General features: G+C 36.3%; 1 protein-coding gene across 3 annotated transcripts in view; it reads right to left on the bottom strand.

Moving 5' to 3' along the window:
* Positions 1-1,798: 1,798 nt before the first annotated feature.
* The window catches only part of LOC125778271 (allatostatin-A receptor-like), a 35,437-nt gene continuing 12,434 nt past the window's right edge, over positions 1,799-24,801 (bottom strand). The window contains exons 4-7 of one of the 3 annotated variants that reach the window (XM_049455062.1): positions 21,589-21,707; positions 4,612-5,163; positions 2,392-2,765; positions 1,799-2,023 (exon numbers count right to left, since the gene is read on the bottom strand). In XM_049455062.1, the coding sequence (XP_049311019.1) occupies positions 5,160-5,163; positions 21,589-21,707 (123 nt within the window). In that variant the 3' untranslated portion in view covers positions 1,799-2,023; positions 2,392-2,765; positions 4,612-5,159. The remainder of the gene's footprint in view (positions 2,024-2,391; positions 2,766-4,611; positions 5,164-21,588; positions 21,708-24,801) is intronic. The other 2 variants (XM_049455061.1, XM_049455060.1) reach the window with 2 other exon arrangements.

Genomic DNA, 24,801 nt, shown 5'->3' with positions numbered 1-24,801 from the left:
ATTATTCGAATTTTTCTTGCCGTAAAAACCATCCTTGAGCCTCAACGAACATTTTAAAAAAAGAATTGGCAAAATTGGTCCAGGCGTTTTTGAGTTATGCGCTTACCAACACATTTTGCGATTCATTTTTATATATAAGATTTTGATAAAAAATTCAGGCTTAAATACATAAAGTGTTAAATAACTACTTTGCAATCACAGAATATTATTCTTAATTCAAAGGCACGCTATCAAAGGCATGTGAATTAATATGTGTGTTCTCTGATAGAGCAAAATATTAATACAACATTATTTTATTTGAATGCTTATAAGAAAACACCATCTTAAGTTCTCAAAAACTCACCTTACATTTTAATTTTGTGTCATGGAATGCCCAAATTCTGCTCAACATAATTACGCCAAGAGCTGCTTTGACTAAAATAATTCTGCTTTTTGCAAAACTGCAATTTAACTTAAGAGAGCGAATACCTATACGAAAATATAACTTTAAGAAATAGTTTAGCTTTGACCGAAGGTAAAGTAAATCTAGAGTTTTGATACATTTAAAGTTTTTTCTTAAACGTTAGCTATAAATTTGTGAAGTAGTAAGTATTAGTTTTGCGAAATGGTTGAACCACTTCGTTAAATGAAACTAAAAATAATTAAAATCAAGCAAACTCCTTCTAGCCTAGTATCCCTGCAAATATAAACTATATCAGAGCCTTTTATTTCACATTCACTAAATGTGACCAATGAATGGCAGATGTGGCCTGTGATTCAAATATGCTGACGCAAATATGCAATAGCGAATACAACACGCTCGAAATAAACCGGATTGACCAGCGGAAGTGTGAGATTTCCATTCGCAACTGTATCAGATATTGGAAGCAAACTCATATTTTGTGTTGACCAAACTGCTGCAATCAAGATCACAGCTATTATCTGCCCGTCGTTAATATGGCAGAGAAATTTTGCTTATAAATTACTCTCTGTACGTAGATATGATAGCTTACACTACGTATATATGTAAGATTGTTGCATGAGTTGTCTTTTTTCCTGGAAGCCTCGTGTTGTCATTTTGATTGCTAAAGTTTTGGTGGCGAATTACGAGTATTTCTGCGAGCATTTCATTTGAAGTTCTGTTTGCTTTTAGATTCGTTATTTGGTACACATAAAGCTTCGTGTTGTTAAACTTATTGGTATGTTTATATACAACTCATAGTCATTTATATCAGAAGGATAATTAGAGGGAAGTCATTTCTTTTCTTTATGTGCTTATGCCGTTCGATTCCGACAATACTGCTAAGATTATTTACCGCTTATTACCACCATTTCCATGCTTATGCATGCCAGATATTGCCGATTATTGTAAATTTAGTCATTTAGCAATTTATAATCACAAATAAATTAAGAGTTGACGTTATTTTTCAATATTTTCATTCCGCTAATATGACACAAACGTTTGCAATTATTAATTTGTTCGAAATTGGATTTGTATTGTCAAATTAATTATTCAGAATGTGTCATATTTAATTTACTGTCGGCATTTCAGGAATGCCATTTTTATGGGAGAATATATTAGACGCGTAAAATACACAATTATATATGTGTATGTGCTTACAGTAAATTATATATGCAAAATTCAGAAGTAAATATAGAGATATAATAGAATATAGAGAATAAAACAGAAAAATCTTTTTTGGAAGAAAAAAATGTATATTGATTTAAATGAAAATTCAGAACTTTTGAGACCAAAGAGTTACTTACCGATTTTGAGTAAACTTTTGACCTTAACATAAATATTTATGAACACAGAACATTGAGTTTTCAATTTTATTTTATTAAGTATAAATTTTTAGTCAAACAAGCTTCACAAGTTTGATCTGGCACATAAATATCACAATCAATTTCACTGCAATCTGGTTGTAAGGCCTTGTGATTCATTTGTTGTTTGCTGTATACATACATATACTCTTCAAGAATATGATGCAGTATGTTTTGTTAGCTTAGACTTAGACAGTCAAGTTATGCCTTCAAGTGTATTCTGTAAATAAGATGAAAACGTCAGTGCTTGATTAGAAAAATAATTGTTAAAAAATGCCTTAACCACATACATACAAGTATATGTACATTAAGTAGTAATTTGGTATGTTTCATTTAATTCATTTAGTCTTCAACAACAATCAAATAGTTTCCTTCTTGGTTACATATTTACAGCTGACTTTTGGATAAAATTTTAAAAACTATTTTACAAAAGAATGAGATCCCGGTTTTTGAACATTAACGAATATTTTTTCTATACTTCCTATCTGAAATGTATTTTTAATTTGCCAATTTAATTGCTGATTTCGGAAATTTTCAAAATAATAATCTCTCCAAGTACGTAAAATTTGTATTTGTTGCTCTACTTACGTTCATGCCACTAACAACGAAGTAATTAATTCTATTGACGCACATGCGAAACACATCCTTATGCAGCTGTCTATTTATAAGTAAGCTTTAATACCTTTCTAATTAGATTTTCCGGTGTGCAGTTCTACCCTTTTGTAAATATATTTGTGGACATACCGATTGAATATAATTGTATCTACATACATCTGCTTTTTAGTTGTTCCAATTTTGATTTGCTTTAATGTTCAATTCATATCAGACAGATTGTTTATCTTCTATGGGTTTGTCCAAAATTATTTTAGATGTAAAACGTAAATATAATTTCGAATATTTGCTTAAGACCACAATTCGTTATCCAAAATAGTAAAGTATCGAATTTAGTTGAATTAATTTGGCTGTGAAATTGAAAATAAAGAATGACTGAATAAGCAAATAATTATAATTTTCATATAAAATTATCAGCTAAAATCGTAAGAGTGCCTGTAGTGAAAATAATCCACTAATTCAATAATTCATATATAACGCCTCAAAAACTACTGCAGTGTTTTCGAATTTTAAGCCTCTAGTGGATGAACTTTATTTTTAACATCCTCTTAATTCGACATTCATATGATAATCTTTTATTTTTCCGCGGTGTTGGTTAGTGAGTATAATTTTTCATACGTTAAATAATTTTCACTTTTCTCCACAAACGTCCAGAATGTATTAATTAATTTTGTATAATTTAAATCTGAAGGCATTCATGGATGTATGTCTGTAATGACTGATTTAGAAAGAGTTTAGAAATCAGTTGCAATTGCATGCGACAGATAATTTCGCCATGTATTAAGTTCCAGCAAAGTCAATTAATCATAGATCTTTTAGGAAGAGCAACTTACACAAAATTTGCAATTACCAGAAAAACTAATTCGGATTCTTAATGCATTTTTGCTTTCACAAAATGTAAACTGACACCCCCAAAAACTAATTCGCAGCATATATACCTGAGACTCACACATACATAACTACAGCACTGTTGTTGTTAGCTGATAGTACGCGCCTACTTTTAATGGTGAATCAACCTGGAAAAAAGAATAATTCTATCTGAATTACAGTCATCATAATAATTGACCAGACTACAGCGCTGGTTCCAAAATTAGATTGAAAACGCAATTTTTGTGAGAAGCACATCATTGTGACAGATATTTTCAATAAATCACACCGAATTTTGCTGAATGCAAATTACCCTTCTGAGAATATAGGTAGGTGAACGTGTGAATGAAAGCTGTATCCTATTGACTGTGCAATATTGTTGGTGTGCAAGTGCTGGTTAAAGAGCGTTCCATTGGCCGGAGATTTCAATTTTGATACACTTGAATCAAAAGCAACAACATCAGGGAATACGCATACTACCTCCACACTTTGATCAGAGTTAGTTTCACCTTAGGTGGCTATGTTCAAAATATGTTTTTATGACTTTTTTCTGCGATTGCGTTTTGTAGAAATGGATTTTCTCTATGAAAACGCCCTGCATAATGTGTCATTAAATACGAGTATATAATAATCCGCAGCTTGATGTAATTTTAAAGATTTCTGACTTCTGTAAAGAAGCCATATGTGTGTGGACTACGGCAGAGTCTTTATTAAAAATTGAATTGAATTTAATAATCCTTTTGCATATACTCTTCCCTCTTTATATCAAATTTTATTTTTCCGTTTTATTATATGCTTGCTTCAGTTTACTCATAACTCATAAAATGCCAGTTACTCATACCGTATGCCTGAAAGCTGTAATGCTCCTATATTCCGACAGTCTCAGAATAATCTCTTTAGGCCTAAAATTTATGACGACTACGACCAATGAGCCGTGATACGTGTGAATAAGATAAAGAAAATAAAAACAAAATTTTGGGAATTAAAATAATAGTAAAGACGTTCGATTTTAAAGCTAAGCAGTCTAACAAAGCGTGTCTAGATAAATTTTCTGTTCTTGTTACTTTTGCGTTCAAGATCCACTAAAGTAAATTGAGGGTTGCTAAATTAATCCTTAAGTCCCAAAAGCCGCTTGGCGGTTAAAAGGGTAGTTCATTGAAAAACACTTCTGAATTTGTAGTACAGATTGATTCAGATATAATGATATACATCGAAATCAATTGAGCCTCGGCATAAAAAAATAACAATATGTACTGATTCCACAATGGCTTTAAACATAATAGTTATAAAAGCTGCTATGTAATATTTTCGCATGGAATTAGTATTTACCAAATTTTATCGACCGTATCAGTATCAGGAATCCAGTCTATCATATTGATCTCGCAAAGCAGAAGTGCAGCCATCTTACACATTTCACACCTCAGTTGGCTAAAAGAATCAATGATTTCAACGATTCACGTGGTTGAGGGTTGATCTTGCAATATGATATTCTGCCATTGCGCTAAATAGATCAGCATTATTCAGGGCTGGTATAAGCGATACTACGGCTGTCGAAATAAATCTGTGACATCTGATTGGGCCTTTTTACTTCCTATAGAAGTTTGGCTTTGGTGTTACATATTGTATGGAGCCGCATGAGTATTTGAATTTACTTTTTGCTTCCCTTTTGCTTCTACAACCGATTATTGACATTCGTTTTAAATGTGCGCCGAGCCTTTTTCTAGCTGAAATTGTTTCTGTGCTTTATCTTTTCATTCTTTTTCTCAATCTTTCACAGTTTATTTGCCATTTCGTGTGTATTTATTCGGGTCACTTGACTGGGTTATTCCTCTTGCACTTTTTTGCTTCTGAAAGGCCAGCAACTCCGAAATAATTGTTCATCTGTAAAACGGAACGAGAAATTGCAAAATTGATTTAATTTTCATTTTAATAAAAAGGATGTAGGAAAGGCATTATTGCAATGAAATTTGAAATATTTTTTTTCCTCTCTTTGAAAAATAAAATTACATAAGTGTTTGCTTTAGAGATGCGGCTATATAACTACAAAATCATCATGAGATGCAAACTAAGACTTTCAGAGAGATTACAGTTCAAAAATTCTATATTTCAAACAATGGCGAACTTCAAATATGTGTATTTGAGTGAATATGCTTCTGGAAGTTCTCACAATATTTCAGTGCAACTGTTATTCAAATAACAATGGCAACTCGAAACGCATACAAGGTGTTCTCAATATGAGCTTATAATTATATGCATACATATGTTAGCATATGGGTAACAGCCATTATATTTAATTAAAACATCCTTCGCATTGCACGTTACGCATTCATGAATGGCGTTATAATGGAAGTTTTTGGAATTACAATTTGCTAAGAATATATTAATGAAATAACGTGCAAATGTTGGCTTCTGCAATCTGTTTCTGAGTCGTTGCGGAAACTGCATTTGAAAGGAAACCCAGGTATTTACACTTTTATGATATGGATATTTATGCATTCTTAAATAAATTAAATACCATTTCTTACATGAACATCATCTCGGTGTGGAATAAAATCCTACAAGCAATAAAAAATTTATTCTTCAAATTACTTTAGCATTCAGCTCAGCCTTAGACTTGCTTTCATGTAGGCAATCAATTATCAGATGACTCGTTACGGTTTCAAAATAAATGTACATCCTAATGTTCACGTATTAACTTAATTGTCTAACCCAAATCCCACATTTCTAATACAAGTTTTTTCATGTGTTTTCACACGGTCAGTGGTCACATAATGGCTAAAAAATTTAGTAGAGAAGTTAATTAAGAGCAAGAACTCTCAATAGTCAATTTAAGGTAAATACCAAAGATCCATTCATTAAACCATTGAAGTTAAGTGGCACTTACAGGCAACAAGCTAATGGCGGTGATATAAAAATATAAGAATACGAGTATATGGGCAGGTTAGCCTGCATTTGCTTTTTGTATTTTTGACTTACAGATCTCGCGTGTTAACAATATAAAGCTGCAGCTCGTTTAGTATCATTAGTTACACTGGAGTCCATAAAGTTTGTAAACTTAAAAAGTTTAAGGCGGAAAGGGAGGGTTTGACTTTACTAATTGCAGTTCAGTGACCATTTGGCACGTGATAGTGACCGAAAGAACCCTTTTGTTTATTCCTTGTTGGAAATATTTGGATGTCTGTGTTTAAATAACCAAGAAGTGGACAAGGGTTGAGTTGAAAACAGCTCTCACTGCTATAAATGTGAGCGTAATGGAAATCAATGAAAGTGTCTCTGAAAAGAAAAGCCTAAACACTTCATGACCCAGTGGCTACACCACCCTCTAATGAAAATGTAAGCTAGATTTTACGGTTGAGTTAAAAAAATGCAAAAAATTTGTTTTTCTTTGCAAATTAAAGGACAAATGATAATCAAGAAAAAGAAAATTAACTTAAAGAGGAAACATTAATTCCAAGGGAAGCCAGAAAAAGTGCTTACAATGTTATAATCAGTGCAGTAATTGTAAAAAAATATTACTATTTGTTGGACACATAGCGACGCCGCGTTTATACCTTTATCATAAACTGAACTAAAAATAATTTTCGATTAAGCTGAACTCCACCGAATGTAAACAGCAAAAAAATTACGCTTCCTTTGCTGCCCTGCTTATAACAAATATTCGCTTGTCAGGTGCATTAATTTCTAAAAAATCATCAAATGTCTGACTCTGCTCTGCTTTGCCACATTTCTCAGTTTGGATTTTTTCACACTTCAAACACCTTCAAAATTTGTCCAAAAGAATTTCATCTGCACTTGAATGAAAAATTGAGTGAAAAGAATTAGATTTTTTGCGATTTCATGCCTCTGCAAATGACTGCGAAAGTAAGGGAAAGCTATGAAATGGTGTTGAGTGATGAGCGAAACACTTTATATAAATGAATGGATTTTACATGATTTTTTTTTCTTTTCATATAAAATGGATACTACGTGTCACATATGCCATGTATGCCACACACATCTTATGGCATGACTTAGAACAATATCAGATGATTTTTTATAAATATTGCGAATACGGTAAAAACATAAATTATCTGTTGGTTGCTACAGTTTTAGCGAATCGTACTTCTCCGCTGGTCCCTGAAAATTAATATATACCTATGTGTATGTTAAGGAATATAAGAGGTCAGCGTATCCATTTGAGCGAAAACATGCATTTAAGGTTACAGTTATGAATGAGTTTTTACAATATCTTATGTATTTGTGAAGCAAAGAAATCACTCAGAATGCATGCCTGATTTCTCATTGGTATGAATATCGTCGCAAACTAAATATACCTCATTCAGCGCATACAAAGTTTTGTCTATTTGATGCAAAATAGCAAAGTAAGCTAGAATAAACTTTCCTTTACTAACAAAATTGTAAAATAATATAACGGAAATACAAAAGTTTGTAAACATATACCGATTTACGCACATTTACAGTAAAAATTGAACAAGAAAAGTCATTCACATAAAAAAGAGAATTCACAAACAACTTAAACACAAACATATTCCCCATGAATATCTGCCAGTCGATACATTTATTTCTATCTACGACCAAGAAGAGAATAATAAGGAATCATATGTGTGTACACATTTGTCGTTTATATCTATTTACCAAATAGGATGCCTTTTGTATTAATTTTCATAATTTATTGAATAAGTGTCATATTTCAACTGTGATTTTAGGAGACTGGAGCAATGTCAATGGTTGATGTATGTAAATATGTAGATTGTGATATCAGTTATGAGAGCTAAATGCCTCTTCAGAAGAAATATGCATTGACATAGGCGAAAAGTAAATGTTCGTGGTTATTGATGTTATGCATCCTTGCCACAGATGGGAAAGGAAATACCATATTTGAGTGATGTGACATTTTATAAATCATTGTCTGAAATTATTTTTAAGATATGGATGAAGTGATTGTACGATATCATCTTTCAATAGATATACTGATTAGAAATGTATATTTATCCTTGAATAAAAGGAAAACATAAATCGAGTTTCTGTAAAAATAAAAATAATATAAAGTAAAAAAACCTATTTGCAATGAAACTATAACTTGACTTGAACGCTGAATTAATTATATAAAAAATCCTTATTCAATTCAGTTCTACCAAAAATTGATCAGCCTCAACAGCTAGGGATTAAGCAATAGCTAGTTGGATTTTTAAATGTATTTCAGAAAATGTCAACAGTTCTATATGTCTTACCAGACTGATTAGTGATAGTTATTATATCACAATTAGTTTGTGCACTACATGACAGACACCAAGGCAAACGTGTTAGGTGTTGAATTTTAATATGTAAATTTTATGTTCGCCCTTTTGTGGATAAATGATAAAATGAAGAATACATATATGAAAATATAACAAAGGATCATCGTCCATAAAATTAATTGCCCTCAATTTTTTACACCAATTCAACCAGGGCGTAGTCTTTCACATGTCTGCGACAAACTGCCTTCTTCGCCGTTCATATTTCAGTAAAACATGTTAAATATATGTTCAGACTTAGATAATATATTTTTGCAAAGAAAAAAATAAAACAACAAATCGTGATTTAAGCAGTATTGTATGAACTATATTTACGGTGCATTCGCTAGTTTGACGTGTCGTATACGTAACCTTCCATTTTATGTGTGACAGTCATGCATGATGACTAAATGAACTCACGTATTTTACTTCATACGATTAAGCTGTTAAACAAATGTACGCAAGGAAGAAATTTATTTAGTTTAAGGTGCAAAGTTTATGGAATATTAACGGAAATGATGATTTAAATCATTTCAAAAAACTTCATAAATTTATCGTATATAGGAAAAATCTTCTTAAGTAAATTTGAACTGTATTTAAACAGCTGCGATAACTTATAATACTATATATTCAAACTGGCTGCCAGCTTTACCTGAAGTTACCTTTTGACTTAAAGTCACATCCCAGCGAGGCTCGAGAACATTGTTCAAGACAATTCGACAATATATTTTTGGTACAGTTTACTGTTCTTGCAGACAAAAAACTGGTACAAGTTGTTTTTGAGGTTCTGATTTGAGCTGAATGTTCTCTCATTCAAAAAAGTCTGGAGAATATGGACAGTATAACCGTTCTTTGATATCAATCGGTCTTCGAAGTGGTTTGAGATGACTTTTTTTCAGACTATGATTACTTGCGCTATATATTCTTGTAGGCAACCCACTTTTCGTCGCCAGTAACAATGCGCTTTAGAAACAGATCACTTCTTTGACAGTCATCAAATCACTTCAAATTGCAGTCATTAATGCAACGAAGCAAGTTTCCGTATGGACACGAAAAACCATATGTCAATCTCCGAATTTAAAGTTAGAAAACTTTTTTTAAAGATATAGAAATCCGGTAAATTTACTTACATTTTAAACAAAATTATTTTCTTTATTTTAAGGCAATATATTAGATTTGTCGTGTTAGCTTAGTTCAATTATTTATATGGAATTTTTTAGTTCGCTTAGGTTGTAACTAATATTTTCTGGTTGATGGTGTGATAGCGAACCGCGCCTTCGTTAAAATGTTACTGTTTGCTTTTCATTATCCATGCGTAATAAGGCTGCTGACCTGCCTCTCTGGCTGCTTGTATCTGTTGAAAGAACAACAACAATTTTCACCTTTAGTGTGCACACATTGGTACACACCGGTAAACGTGAATAATTTGGAGCTTTTCCAGGAAATGTGTTGGAATTTCGTTAATTCACTTTGGGCTAATAAAGCAATTTTTTGGTAACACCCATGGGAGTGTCGGCGACGTACTTTGAGCAAATATATTGTACACAAATTGTGGCGTGTGTAGTTGCCTATTAATTCAGAGCTTATGTGCGCTTTAATATTCGTGTCGGTCAGCTGTCAAATTAGTTGTTCCACAACCTCTTGCTATAAAGTTGGACATTCATAATAAAAAGTTTTAAATTTATTGCTTCAAAATTTTCTAAAGACAATCTTAAGCAACTTTCATTTCATATGAATTTCATATAAAAAATCTTTTAACTATAACAATCGTTGGTAATTAGTACATACGTCAATTTCATAACCATATTCCTCATAAACGCATACGCATATCAGTTAAAATACATATGTATTTTGATGATATATTTACATTATCAATTCCGGGTATTTGCTACTTAATATTTTATTTGTATGTGTTCCATGAATGTCCAGATAATTTACCGGCTTGAATATTGTGAGGATTACGAATGTTGCGGTTTAATAGCGCTCGCGGAAGATGAATTATATTAACGCGGATTGAAATAAAAGACGTGCTATGCGGTCGAGTTCCTTTATTGAAGAGAGAGATAAAACGGAAGCTGGTTTGACAGCAAGCACATATGTAAGTGCTGCCCATGAAGCTTCAAACATATGTTTAGAAAGGTGATGCCAGATGGGCGCGAACATACCGGCCGCCTTGAACAACAGTTCAAAAAAGTACAATTTTAATTAAGATCTAAGAATATCATATAGAAAATATGTCCCCCTTTGTTGGTAGTAGCGACAGCTTGATCACGGGCCTTAACAGCTCTCCTTCGGATGTCTTCAAATTTACAACCCGAACTTGACCATCCGTCCCTGGGGAAGTGCCAATAACACGGCCAAGCTTCCATTTAGTTGGGGGCACGTTGCCTTCATGTATGATAACGATATCATCTTTCTGCAAATTCGGCGTTGAACGTATCCATTTCGAACGACGTTGAAGACTGACAAGATACTCGTCTCGCCATCGATTCCAGAAGTGCTGTCTAATTGACACAATGATTTGCCAACGTTGAAATATAGTTCCTTTGAAGACCTCAACGTCAGGGTCGGGAAGTCCCTTTAGCGGTTCGCCAATCATGAAGTGTCCAGGAGTGAGGACTTCAAAGTCATTTACATTTGTAGGAATAAAGCAAATAGGACGCGAGTTTACACAGGCTTCAACTTCAGTCAGGACTGTTGCAAATTCTTCGTAAGTTAGAAGCGAAGTATCTAAGGCCCGCTTAAGATGATATTTGATACGTTTTATACCAGCCTCCCAGAAGCCACCCATGTGAGGGGCGCTTGGAGGATTGAAATGCCAAAATATTTGGGCGTTTGCGAAATATGATGACACTCTTTCATCGCGAATGCAGCGTTCATAGGCTAGTCGTAATTCCTTTTCAGCACCCACGAAGTTAGTGCCGTTGTCAGAGTAAATGTGCTGACAGTACCCTCTCCGGTTAGTAAAACGTTTGAAAGCAGCGATGAAAGCGATTGAAGAAAGGTCTCCAGCAAGCTCGAGGTGCATTGCACCAGTACTCATGCAAATAAATGAGCATATGTATGCCTTTGTGGATTTTGCACCTCTTCCATGCGTAAACTTCACGGCGTAAGGCCCAGCGTAATCGACTGCATTATGTAAAAAACCTCTGGTTGAAGTGACACGACTTGGAGGCAGATCAGCCATGAGTTGATGTAATTTTTGACAACGCAGTCGTCTACAACGAATGCATTTTCGATATATACCACGGACGAGGTTACGAATGCCTGGCACCCAAAATCTTCGTTGAATCGCGGCTTGCATTATCTGAGGTCCACCATGTAATGTTAAAAGATGTACTTCTACCGCGATTAATTTAGCGAGCGGTGATTTTTTCGGAACTATTATAGGATGTTTAACATAATCCGAAAGCGGTGCGTTTTTGATGCGGCCTCCTACTCGTAGGATACCATTTGCGTCTAGAAAAGGTTGTAGTCTTGCTAGACTGCTTCGTGTATGTATCGGCTTATTTTCTCTGCAATTAGAAATTTCCTTTTTAAAAACGATAAATTGAGTATACTTTACCAATGCTATTTCAGCGTTTTGAATTTCAACGCAAGACAAGCTGCCGGTTTTTCGTATCTCGGCGCAAGTCTTTGCGTTATTGATGAAGCGTAATAAATAAGCAGTGATGCGTTTAAGTTTGCTGAATGAATGATACTTCGTCAAAAAATCCCAATCGTCAGTAGTTTGCGTTAGCAGTGTTACAGCCTTGCTAGATTTTAGCTCGAGATCTGTAGTGTGTGATTCTGCAGTAATCGGCCAGTTACTGTTGTTCTCGTGTAGCCATTGCGGACCATGCCACCAAAGTTGATGTTTGAGAAGCTGCGATGGTAATATGCCCCTTGAAGCGCAATCGGCGGGATTGTGCTCTGACGCAACGTGCCTCCAGTGGGTTGCTGGTAGAATATCTTGTACTGCAGCGACGCGATTGGCCACGAATACTGACCAACGGCTAGGGTTGCCTTGTAACCACGCTAAGGTAATCATTGAGTCCGTCCATGCGTATAATTTTGAGAAAGTGTGGTTCAGATTCGATTGAACTTGCTTCACCAGCTTTGCTCCCAAATGAGCTGCGCAAAGCTCGAGTCGTGGTAACGAAATAGTTTTCAGAGGCGCTACTCTTGTTTTCGCTGCTACTAGTACGACCTTAATCGTTCCGTCCGGAAATTGTGTGCGACAGTAAAGTGCGGCTGCGTATGCGACTTCTGATGCGTCGGTAAAAATGTGATACTGAGAGTCAGAAGTTTTGCTAGTTCCTAACCAGCGGCTTAGTTTTAGCGCCGATAGTTGCTGTAATTCACGACGATGTGCCAACCAGTCCCTCGCAATTTCTGAAGGAACTGGTTCATCCCAATCCACATTTGAGCGCCAAAGTTTCTGTAACCAAATCTTAGAGTGGATTGTACAGGGCGCGATCAAACCCAGTGGATCGAATACCTTACTTGATTCGGAGAGAAACGTTCGTTTTTTAAGTTTAGGAGGCAGGTCGTTAAAACTCACTGATATAGAAAGCCAATCGTTGTTTGTGTGCCATATGGTACCAAGAGTGCGGATTTGGTCTCCATCGGCTAAGAGATGCGAAATTTGTTTAGATTCGTGTGGTATCATATCTCTAAGCATATGAGAATTAGTTCCCCATTTGCGTAGTTCGAACCCACTTTCAGAGAGCGCATGGGAGACGTTTTTTTGAAGTAAAGCGAGTTCATCAAATGTATCTGAACCTGATAATAAGTCATCCATATAAAAGTCCGACATTATAACTTCAATGACTTCCTTATTTGTGTTTGACGCGTTAAGTGCGGCTCGATGTAGTGACTTAACAGTAAGATGTGATGCTGAGGCGACTCCATACGTGACCCTTAAAAGACGAAAATCACGAACTGGATCTGCTGGATTCGAACGCCAAACTATGCGTTGATAATCTGTGTCCTCTTTAGCGACATAAACTTGGCGGTACATCTTTTCGATATCGGCTATTATTCCGAAACGGTGAGTGCGAAAGCGAACCAAAATGGAAAATAGATCTTGTTGCAGCTGTGGGCCTAACATGAGGGCATCGTTTAAAGAATTCCCAGAGGTCGACTTCATAGATGCGTTGAAAACGACTCGAAGTTTTGTTGTTTGACTTGTGGTCTTTACCACCGCATGATGTGGCATATAGTACAGTTTATCTGTTGTCGTCTCAGCTGGTTCCATGTGTCCCATAGAGGTGAGTTCATCCATAAACATAGTATACTCTTTGCGAAGTTGTTCGTTAGCTGTAAATCTTCTTTCCATGCGGAGTAATGCTCGAATAGCTGCTTCTCTTGATTCACCAATCAATACGTTTTTCTTCAAAGGTAAACGCACGATGTAGCGACCATCCGGTGCACGTTCGGTCGTATCGTCGTATAGTTTCTCACACATAGATTCTTCAGGTGAGAGGAATTTGCGAGCGGGTAGTTCTTCGAGCTCCCAAAACTTGTGGATGAGTTGAGTTAAATGAAGATCGGAATGTAGAGTCGAAATGTTCACCGGTGGGCTTTGTAAATTGGCAGCGTTGCCAGACAGTACCCATCCGAATACAGTATTTTGTGCCATTGGTGTACCCCGTTCACCCTTACGGAGTCCGTGTAGTAGAAACTTGTCCATCTCATCCATTCCAATTAAAATGTCTATTGGTCCGGGCTGGGAATAATAGCGGTCGGCTAGTGGCAAATCCGTAAGATGCGGCCAAGAAGTCGTCGGTAAAGCGGAGGTTGGAAGATCGTTAGTAATTTTCGGTAAGATGAGCGTACTTACTTGAAATTTAGTATCAAGCGTTCGTGTTGATATGGAGAGTGTAACTTCTCCCTTTGCGCGGCCTCCTTGTAGTGACCCGATCCCAGTGACGTGAACGGATGACAGCGTTCTGGGAAGACGAAGGCGTTGTACACACGCCTCGGTGACGAATGAGGCATGTGAACCGTTGTCAAGAAGTGCGCGAGCGGGTTGCCAACGACCGGTATAGTCTTGTACCATAATTTCAGCGGTTGCTAGTAGAATGACGCGATTAGCGTCGGCGTAGTGTGCGGTTACATTTAAACGTTGTTCATTTGAAAGAGCATTGAGCCTTGCCGGTTGATTGGTAAAGTTTTCGTGAAGTAAGGTATGATGACGTCGTTGGCATATACGACACGACGATGTGCTGTGACAGTTAGCGAGGATATGCCCTTTGCTGAGACAATTTATACATGCACCTAATTTCTTAATAGCAGTTAGTTTACCCTTGGAGTCGAGTTGACTGAACTGTGAGCAGACGTAGATTTTATGATCACGATTGCAATAAGAACAATGCGGGCCCTTAGTAGCGGTTGATGTAGCGACATTTACTTCTGGCTCTGTAAATGCCGTGTGGAAAACATTCTTTGTTGTTGTTGTTGTCTTTGCGGTAGTGTTGAGTAATGGTACCATCTCCAGTGAGCGTGCGCGGTTTTCAAGAAATTCTCGAAGAACGGAGAAAGATGGTAGATCATCCATGACGAGCGATAACTCCCATTGCTTGCGGGTTTCGTGTGCTAACTTTGAAACAGTTAAGTGAACGAGCCAGTCATCCCAGAATTCGACTGGTCGCTGGAGTGCACGTAGAGCGCCAACGTGTTGAAGTATAGAATTAAGCACTTGCTTTATTCCCTTAGCAGTATCCTTGGCTGCACTTCCAATTGCCATGAGTGCTTTGATGTGGCTGTCCACCATGACACGCATGACCTTATACCTCGCGGTCAATAAGTCCCAAGCTTCAGCGTAATTGCTATCACATACTGCTAAGCTACTCACCAAATCGAATGCTTCCCCACTCAAACAGTTTCGTAAATAGTGTAATTTTTGTCCGTCCGACAAATTGACATTCGTATGAATGAGTGAGCAAAAGGCATCATGAAAAGGAAGCCATTGAGTGGGATCACCACTAAATGACGGCAACTGTAGCTTTGGAAGCGGTACAGGAGCAGTTGAATCAGGAACGGTAGATTGCAATGTCTGCTGCCTTTGAGTTACGCACAGGCGTTTCAAGTTAGCTTTAGCGGTGCTGTACCACTCCTCACCTTGTATGCGTGCCTGCTCCTCCATAGAAACGTTCTCGTCACCACATGTAAGTTCCACCTCTTGTTGTGCTACGCCAAACCGAATCCATTGCTCCTCCAACAATTGGAGGTAAGTAGATATTACCTCAGTGTCTACCGACAGAGCATCGACTTTGCTAGATTGCAAATAGCGTTTAATAGCATTTAGCGCGGAGTCGCGAATTTTAGCCGAAGACATGATTAATATTAAAAATGCGGAAAAATATTGAGAATAATAGCGAATTTGCCGAATATCATTAATATGCGATGATATCCGGCTCGAAGGACCAAAATATGTTGCGGTTTAATAGCGCTCGCGGAAGATGAATTATATTAACGCGGATTGAAATAAAAGACGTGCTATGCGGTCGAGTTCCTTTATTGAAGAGAGAGATAAAACGGAAGCTGCTTTGACAGCAAGCACATATGTAAGTGCTGCCCATGAAGCTTCAAACATATGTTTAGAAAGGTGATGCCAGATGGGCGCGAAACAACGAACATTGCTTATTTGCATGAGGAATTCTGATTACTCACAGCTGAAATATTGTGAAAATAAATACAAATAATGTTATTAGCAAAAGCAAATGAAGTATTGAACATACATATAGTATAAGTAATTAACCTTAAGAATATAAAATGAAAGTATATGGTCTGTGCTTAATAAGTAAGTAAGGTAAAGGATATAAATAAATAAAGAAAACGAGACAACAAAAATTTGTTTCACTTAAAATAGATTGAGTTAGCAGTAAAGATTTTTACATTTATAGATATATAATAAACATTAATATTATTATAAACATAAAATTTTAAATTCTGGCATTAAAGTTCAAAATTTAGTAATAAAAATGTTAGTGGTAATAAGCCTTACCTTACATTTACGTAGATATATATAATAACATTAATATCATACTAAATATTAAAATATTAATATCTGGCACTAAAATCCAAAATTTAGAAATAGAAACGAAATGTCAACAGCATTTTCCTAAAAATACATAAAAATTTAACCTGGTCACACCAGTCACGCGGAGTGTTGTAATGATAGGCGCAGGATAACCGGATGTAGAAACTACGGGCGCATTTAGAGAAATAACTTTGTTAAAACAGGGCACGGGCCAGTAAATGAAAGAACAATCATGAAGCAATACGGCAAGTTTTTATTTAATATTAACAAACCATAAATAGAGCAAATACTTTGAAAGAAAAGAGCATTTATCAACTTTGTGGTTATAGTTAGGGATTATACATTTTTAAGACACGATGAAAGGACGTTCGTATTACTTCGCTCTTAAAATACGGTCCATATGTGTTCGCTGTTATATAGTAGCACTACAAATTCCCTAAATTCAGCTAAAATTCATGTTTTTTGTTCCACTTACTTTTCGTTAAACTAAATGGCATTCAATGATGACTCGATTTCAATTGAAAGTTATTAGTTTTATTGTATTCCACTTCTAGAGCGAGATGCATGCTCTACATTCTCAATTTCGGTGCATTTTTATTTAAGATGCATATTTTTGTGTAGTAAAGTTTTTTTTTATCATTTAATGAAAACTTCTATGTGTGAGAAACTATTTTATATTTGCTAATTCTATAAAATTCAAATTTCTTAAAAGCTTTTCAATTGAGGTCATATGAACTCAAACTAAAGAATTTTTTCTAGTTTTTCGGTGAAATTCGAATTTCGGAAAATATTTATTTATATGAAACAAAAGTGAACCAAATGATTCAGTTCTTTCAGCTCATCCAAGCTTATTTTCACTTGCATAGAGATACAGACAAACAGCACATATTTTATGTACTATATACATATATTTTCATTTACATATGCACACCTAAATTTAATAACTTCTTGAAGTCAGCATTGTTGAGCTTTTGGCCTGCATACCTATGTTTATATATGTTATGTATGTATTTACTTAAGAACAGTATTTTTGTTTTGCCAGTAGCATGACCAGACCAACCCAAAAATATATATGTAAGTACTACAATATATGCACCCATATTACACTTCTTGTTTGTTTACAAAGTATATTTCCATTGTACTCGTACTTTATGCATAAATATTTGCAAACATATGTGCCAATGCGACATTTTTACTACGCAAACTCTATAAATGCACCCTGTGGAAAATTGTTATGTTGTTAGAAAAATCAACATTATTTAACTTTAAAAGACATTTTCAGCTAAATTCTTTTCTAAAGATATTTTCTCTTTTGTCTCTACTTCAAGATAGTCAAAAATGTATAGTTTTTTCAAATATTTTCATGGAAGTATGCGAAAAGCTGCGATCGAGGCTACGTAGAAGAGCAAATGGTGTCTTATTAAACAAAATACAAGTCATTATATTGCTGGCTCCCGCTCAGCTCAAGCAGTTTTGTGGAGCAGTTGACAAAGCTTCATAGCTCAAGCGACACAATATTTTCAACTATATTTCATGCAAAAACTTTGCCGGCCAATGTCTAGTGTTCCCAGCAAAAATTTCATCCGTCATTGTGCAATAAAATGAAACTATTTCTTGTACTGTATACCTTTTGGCTATCAGTTCTGCGAAACTTTCCTCCATTGTCTCTTTCAGAGAACATTTTCGTGATTTTTCACTATTTTAATTAAAGAAAAATTGAATATAAAGTTGTCTTTGAGTTCTGGCAAAAGCCAAATGTATATTTGTACAGAAATATGTATACAAATAGACCAATGGCATATGACCATTGACGGCAAAAATGTGAAGGCATTACAAAGTTCCCACTTACACACGCAAAAACACATGTAAAAAGTTTTCGTATTGTTATGTTGACTTTAATATCACTCATACGCCATGTCGAACGGCTAGCCACATGCGCTACGCATGTGATTTATTGAGTGATTTCATTCAATTTCATACTTTATAGCCTTTCTCTAAGTGAAACGTTAGCTCGCAGTAATATTGCGCATGTAAGGAGGGAAAGTCAAACGAAACTTCAGAAAATATTCATATTTATTATGAGCAGTTGTCGAGAGTTCTGCTGTGTGTATTTACATAAGGGTCCAAGTAGATGTAATTGTGCGTTCTTGGAAGTCATTTGATTTATATGCGTATAAAAATAGCATGTGTGTAGCTTGGGTGTATACTATATGTATTTGAGAAGTGCGTATGGCATAAAAGTTTATAATTTGAGTATTGGAATAAATATTAAATAACGGGTTTAATGCAGGATATCAAGTTATATCCCGTACAGAGTTTTATATCATAATGTTGGCATAAAATTGCATCCCTGTTCCGGTAGGTATTTTCAAATTTAAAGAAGTGCAGTTTGCTCTGGCGTATAGCTCTAATCTAGATTAGGTGGCCACCGCTAACTTTATTAAAATGACTTTAGACTCAATGGAAAACTATAAACTATATAACAGATAGCATATCTGCTATTTGAAGTAATTAAAATTGCAAAACAGTGTCTTGCGAGGTCTGCCCAATTCTAGGAGAGTAGGATATAAGCATCCCACAGCTGTTTATTTGATTGAAGTGGTTTCCAATTGGCCACAGACCAAGTATAATCACTTTTATTGTTTTTGATATTATAATCTATTCCTACAGAATAAGCGAACACATTTTAGCCACTTTTTTGTTGGTAATTTGTTCTCTAGCCCACGATAAATAAAATTTTGAAGCCACAAATCAATTTTCAGGATAGATATACTAGTTTCATAGCCATTGCAAGCTGATCCCGGATTTTCTGTGGGTACTTTATAGTAGATAATTATCGGATTACTAACTGGTAACTGTCTGGTGCAAGCAACGGATCAATTCTTATGCACTTGTTCCGCATTGGCAAGACAACGCTGTAAGTATCTGTGGTCTCCTCGGTATGATACACTGGAAAAGGTATCGATAGTGAGGCCGCAGAGTCCGTTAAAATTTGCTTCAAGCTCAGGCATCCTAAAGGATGATTTCTACTCATGAACCCAGCAACTGAACTCCACTGGTAATGCAAAGTAGCAAAACTGGTCTCTTGTTGGCCTAACAAAGCAACCTAACATAACCTTATATTATTAGAAGATACGGGTCAATTAGGCTAATTCGCCTGATTTTCCGTCTTAGTCTAAGATCACAAATTGTTCGACTTCAGTCTAGCGAAAGCTGGAGATTTGAGGAAAACAGCCAGCGTAGCGGCTATCTCTTAATTCTTGAACTATATCAATGTCGTCTTATATAGGGAGTCGCCTTGTTTGAAGTCTCGTTTGGTACCGAACGGATCGGAGAAGTCCTTCCCGATCCTGACGGAGCTTTTGGTGTTGCTCAACGTCAGTTAACGCAGCCAGTTTAGTTTTACGGGGATACCAAATTCAGATATAGCGGCATAAAGGCAGCTTCTTTTTGTGCTGTCAAAAGCAGCTTTGAAATCGACAAAGAGGAAGTATGCATGGTTAGTATCTGGTCCGTTGTTGATTTAAAGGCCCAAGGCCACACGATGAAACATTATATCCGATGTTGAGAAGGCTTATCCCACGATAGTTGGCGCATATTGTAAGGTCTTTTTTGTGGATTAAGAAGAAGACACTTAAATTCCAATCGACGGGCATGCTTTCGGTCGAATATAGTATTCTACAAAGAAGCAAAAGCATGACCCTTATCAGTTCTTCGCCGCCGCCGCGTTGTTGTTCTTCAGACGGGTAATTGCTATTCGAACTTCTTCATGGTCGGTGCTCCATCGTCCTCGTTTGGGGAGTCGGGTTCCTTTTCTCTTGACGTTATACTTTCACTGCCATTCAGTAGGCTGGAGAAGTGTTCTCTCCATAATTTTAGTATGCTCTGGGCATTAGTCTCTGGATCACGTCAGGGGTTCTACAGGACTATGTTCCGGTCTTTAAACCTTCCCAGATAGTCTGCTTTCTTTCCACTGCGAAACGGCGCTCCATATAGTAAATTTAAATTTAATAAATTTGATCTCCATATGTCAATTAACTTGTTATATATTTGTCATGTTAAAAGTCTGTTAACATCAGAGAGATAGCAGAGGATCTCAACAATTCTTACGGATCGACTCAACATAGTAAATTTTTTGGGTATGAAGCGCGTCAACGATAGGTTCATATCAAAACACTGAGTTTTTGGTGAAACATGAAACCAGAGTCATCGAACAGACGCCATATTCGTCAGATGTGGCTCTCTCCGCAGAGACACAACATATAAAAAGTTTGACTAACCTAGAAAAAAATGTTTTATCCGAGTCCAAGTCAAATTTGATCATAAGTGCTAAAAACAGTGACGTTTTCACAAAACTCTTAAAAAACCTGCTGAAAACATTTCAGCATTCACCATTTTCTCCATTTCCTTTTTGTTGATTTTTTATAGCTTTGCTTCAGTTTTGGTTTTCTTTTCCTGCACTAATGTACCTTTTTTTCACTTTTTCATTCTCTTAACTATTATTCTTTCATCAATGTTTTCCACATTCTTGTTCAGTAATTTTTTGTGTTATTTTTTTCAATTTTTTTCCAGGCTATATCTTTTGTTTCTATGTTCTTCTCGAACTTTTCCGTTTGATTCTTACGCACAAATATCGTTGGTTTGCTGGGATTTAAGAGAAACGGGTAGTAATTATCTACCGATTAATAATGTTATATATATTTACGTGGCTGTGCGACTATATGTACATCAGTAGTTAAGTAATTTAATTTGATGCGTAGGCACGTTTCAACTGGTTGTCAGCCTGTCGCGGACATACCGACGCGAAGGAATAAATGTATGAAAGATAGTTTGATTGAATGAGTTAAGGATTTTCTTGCGTAACTTTTGCTTATAACTTCTCTTCGCAATCCGGTTTATGTATGTGTGTGTTCGAATGTGTATGCGTAATTAAAGCCTTCTACTCAAAAGCTCAGCTTTCATTGATTCACTTTTTTGGCTTAAAACTCTTTTTCTGCTTTTGCTTACCTTGATTCTGCCGATGGCTTACAGCCGGGCGCGCTCTTCCATAGGCGTGCCAGCATGCACATGTACAAGAAGAAGATCAGCGTTAGTGGTGTAACGTATGATGAAGCAGCAAAAGAGACCTGCAAAAGTAGAGAATATGTATGTATGAAACACATTTGCTGCAGAAACGCTTTTATTACATAAAATACCATATAAACAGACATTTCAATTAAATAAAATTGACTAAATATGTTATATAGTTAATTCTATAACCTATATGCATAAATATTAAATTCTTACTTATATGCATGATACACAAATATTCATGGAAAATTCCCGGAAGCTCATTCATTTACTCATTACTTTATGTGTTTGTATTGTAAATTGATAGCCAGACATTTTAGCGCTTAGAAGCTTTGAAGATTACGTGTACACAGACATTTACTTATGTAAAAGTTCTAAGTTGTTGTTTTAGTTATTCGCTAGCCACTTTTATTGCCAGTCATTTGCACGCTCATTTATTAGTTAACAGCTAACTGTTGTGTAATTAACGCTGCATTCAAACACCCTGACAAATCTGACGTAATCCACTTTAATTCAATAAAGGCAACAACAAATTGAACAGTGTTAAATTAAGCTGTCATGCTTCGTAGATCAAAGTTCTACGATGCGATTGGCTCTAGTACAGGGTAGGCCATTTAAAGTTGACCCATCTGGCAGCGTTGTAACTTTTAACAGCGCTGACAAATCGGCTAATGTCATACCGCGTTAGAAGCGTCATTCGAAGACAATTTATACCATGGAACAGTACACTCCAAAAGAACGCGCTGAAATTGTTCAGCTTTATATTCAAAATAACTTTTCAATTGTGTTAACTCAAACGTGCGTTTCGCAAAAAAAATAAAGTGAAAAGTGCTCCAGTTAAGAACACAATTAAGTCTTTATACGCAAAATTTGTGAACACCGGTAATCTCAGTAATGCCAGTCATGCATCCAGACAACGCACAAGACGTTCTGATGAAAATATCGAAGCTGTACGAGCCAGTATTGAGGAGACTCCATCGACATCGAGTTATCGCCGCTCTCAGGAATTAGACATCTCTCGCACCACTCTCCGACGCATAATTCATAACGATTTGAAGATGTTTCCATATAAAATTCAAATGGCACAAAAACTAAACCCAGCTGATTATCCGCGACGCCTTAATTTTGGCAAATGGGCCATCGAAATGGCTGAAAACGAACTTGACTTTTGGCGAAAACTCATCATGTCAGACGAGGCACATTTCTCGTTGAATGGAGGCGTAAACAAGCAAAATTGCCGATTTTATGCCACCGAAAATCCTCAATTAATTGAAGAACAGCCTCTTTACGACCAAAAAGTAACAGTTTGGTGCGGTGTTTGCGCGAATATGATCATCGGACCGTATTTTTTCGAAGACGATGATGGAGCCACGACAACAGTCAATGGTGAGCGTTATCGAGCCATGATAACGGATTTTGTGATACCCATTATTCGCGAAAATGACATGGATAACTTCTGGTTTCAACAGGACGGGGCTACATGCCATACAGCTCGACCAACAATCAATTTATTGCGACCATTTTTCCCCGGGCGATTGATATCGAAAAATGGTGATGTTGACTGGCCACCGAGATCACCAGATTTGACGCCACCAGACTTTTATTTGTGGGGTTATTTGAAATCCAAGGTATACGCTAATAAGCCAAAGACCTTAGCTCAACTGAAAGCCAAAGTAGCAAATAATCTGAGAAATAGCTGTTCTTTGTTCCGAAAATTTAATGAACTTTGTGCAAACCACATATAAAGGTTAGTTTAGGTTTGGTTAATATGGTACGCCAGTGAGTTACTCATAAATTAGTTTTGATCCTTTGCGATCCATTAGGGAACCCAGATGCTTACAGCGTAGTTTTGCCAATGCGGGAGGAGATGTTCCACTTTTCCCCTGGTACCTTGCTCTAGACATTTCCGGCAGTCATCTCGAGCTGTCAGCCCCATTCTGCGGGCGTGTGTAGCCAACAATTGCTTGCTTCTGGCCAACATTTTCCACTGCTGTCATGCTTCCCAAGACACTTCAAGCCGATGTGCGATACAATGTTGTTGCCTTGATTGCTACTTGGCTATTTACGTATATGAGTCATCTTAAAATAATTGCAGTGGTCCGACAACTTAAAAGGCTGCTTTATGTCTAATTGGACTACACCGAAGAGCCATCCGAGTTTAGAGTGTTGCACGTAGTTAACATACCTTTACGCCAATCATCTTTTTCTGTGTTTACTTTGAATCTTCTTTCCCAGATGAAAAGTGAGATCATGAAGTCGGGACTTACCAAAACCCGCATTTTCTCACCTAGCTATGCCCGATGGTTCTACCAGTAAATTCTCCTGCAGCCAGTAGTCGTCCCGTCGAATTTTGCTGAGCATTTTTTCAGCGAAGAGGTGGCGGGTTTAGTATCAGTTCAAGAGCCGCCGTTGAAGTTGTTCGTAAAGGACAGGTTATCCACAGCGCAGCATTGCCTCTGAACTCTCTTCACATTGGCTTCCGGTAGATGGATTTTGGAGCCTGTCTACCATACTACTGCACCGTAAAGCAGAATTGGTGTTACTCAGGTTGTGCTGAGCATATAAAGCATTGCACGACTTTTTCACTTTTTCTTCCACATTGTGCTTTCGCAGCAGTCGGCTGTCCAAGACTAACGCAAGGTACTTGGGACGGTCAATTGAAGAGAGTTGTGTCCCACATATGAAACTTACACGGCCAAGTTAGAGGGTTACTTAAAAGGTCGCATAATCATACTTACTTACGTAAGTAAGTTAAGTGAAAATAAAAAACCATGAGAAAAAGGCCCATATAAAAACATTTTAGTGGAATGTCTGCTAGGACCTCATCGCTTATTATTCTAACTTGGTTTTGTAAGCCTTCATTATCCAATCACAATGAAGTACTTATTTCTCTTGAAGAATAAGCTTAATCATAAACTCCAAATTATGTAAAGAGGGTTCAAACTGCTTTTAAGCTCAGCTTTTTCTGGATCAAATACATGGATCAGAAACATTTTTATATCCAAATAGAGAAATAAAAGCTTCGTCGTTTTATTCGCTTCAAGCCGATCAGATATTGAACTAATCCTCATAGGATTAGTGCTAGGTTACTTTTCGGTACTCCAAGGTATTTTCAATAATAAATTTACCTGAATTTTTGAAAAGTATTTC

Source organism: Bactrocera dorsalis, chromosome 4 (assembly GCF_023373825.1).
Source record: "Bactrocera dorsalis isolate Fly_Bdor chromosome 4, ASM2337382v1, whole genome shotgun sequence".
Lineage (NCBI taxonomy): Eukaryota > Metazoa > Arthropoda > Insecta > Diptera > Tephritidae > Bactrocera > Bactrocera dorsalis.
Note: the sequence above shows the minus strand (reverse complement) of the source record. Positions and strands in the feature narration are given on the sequence as shown.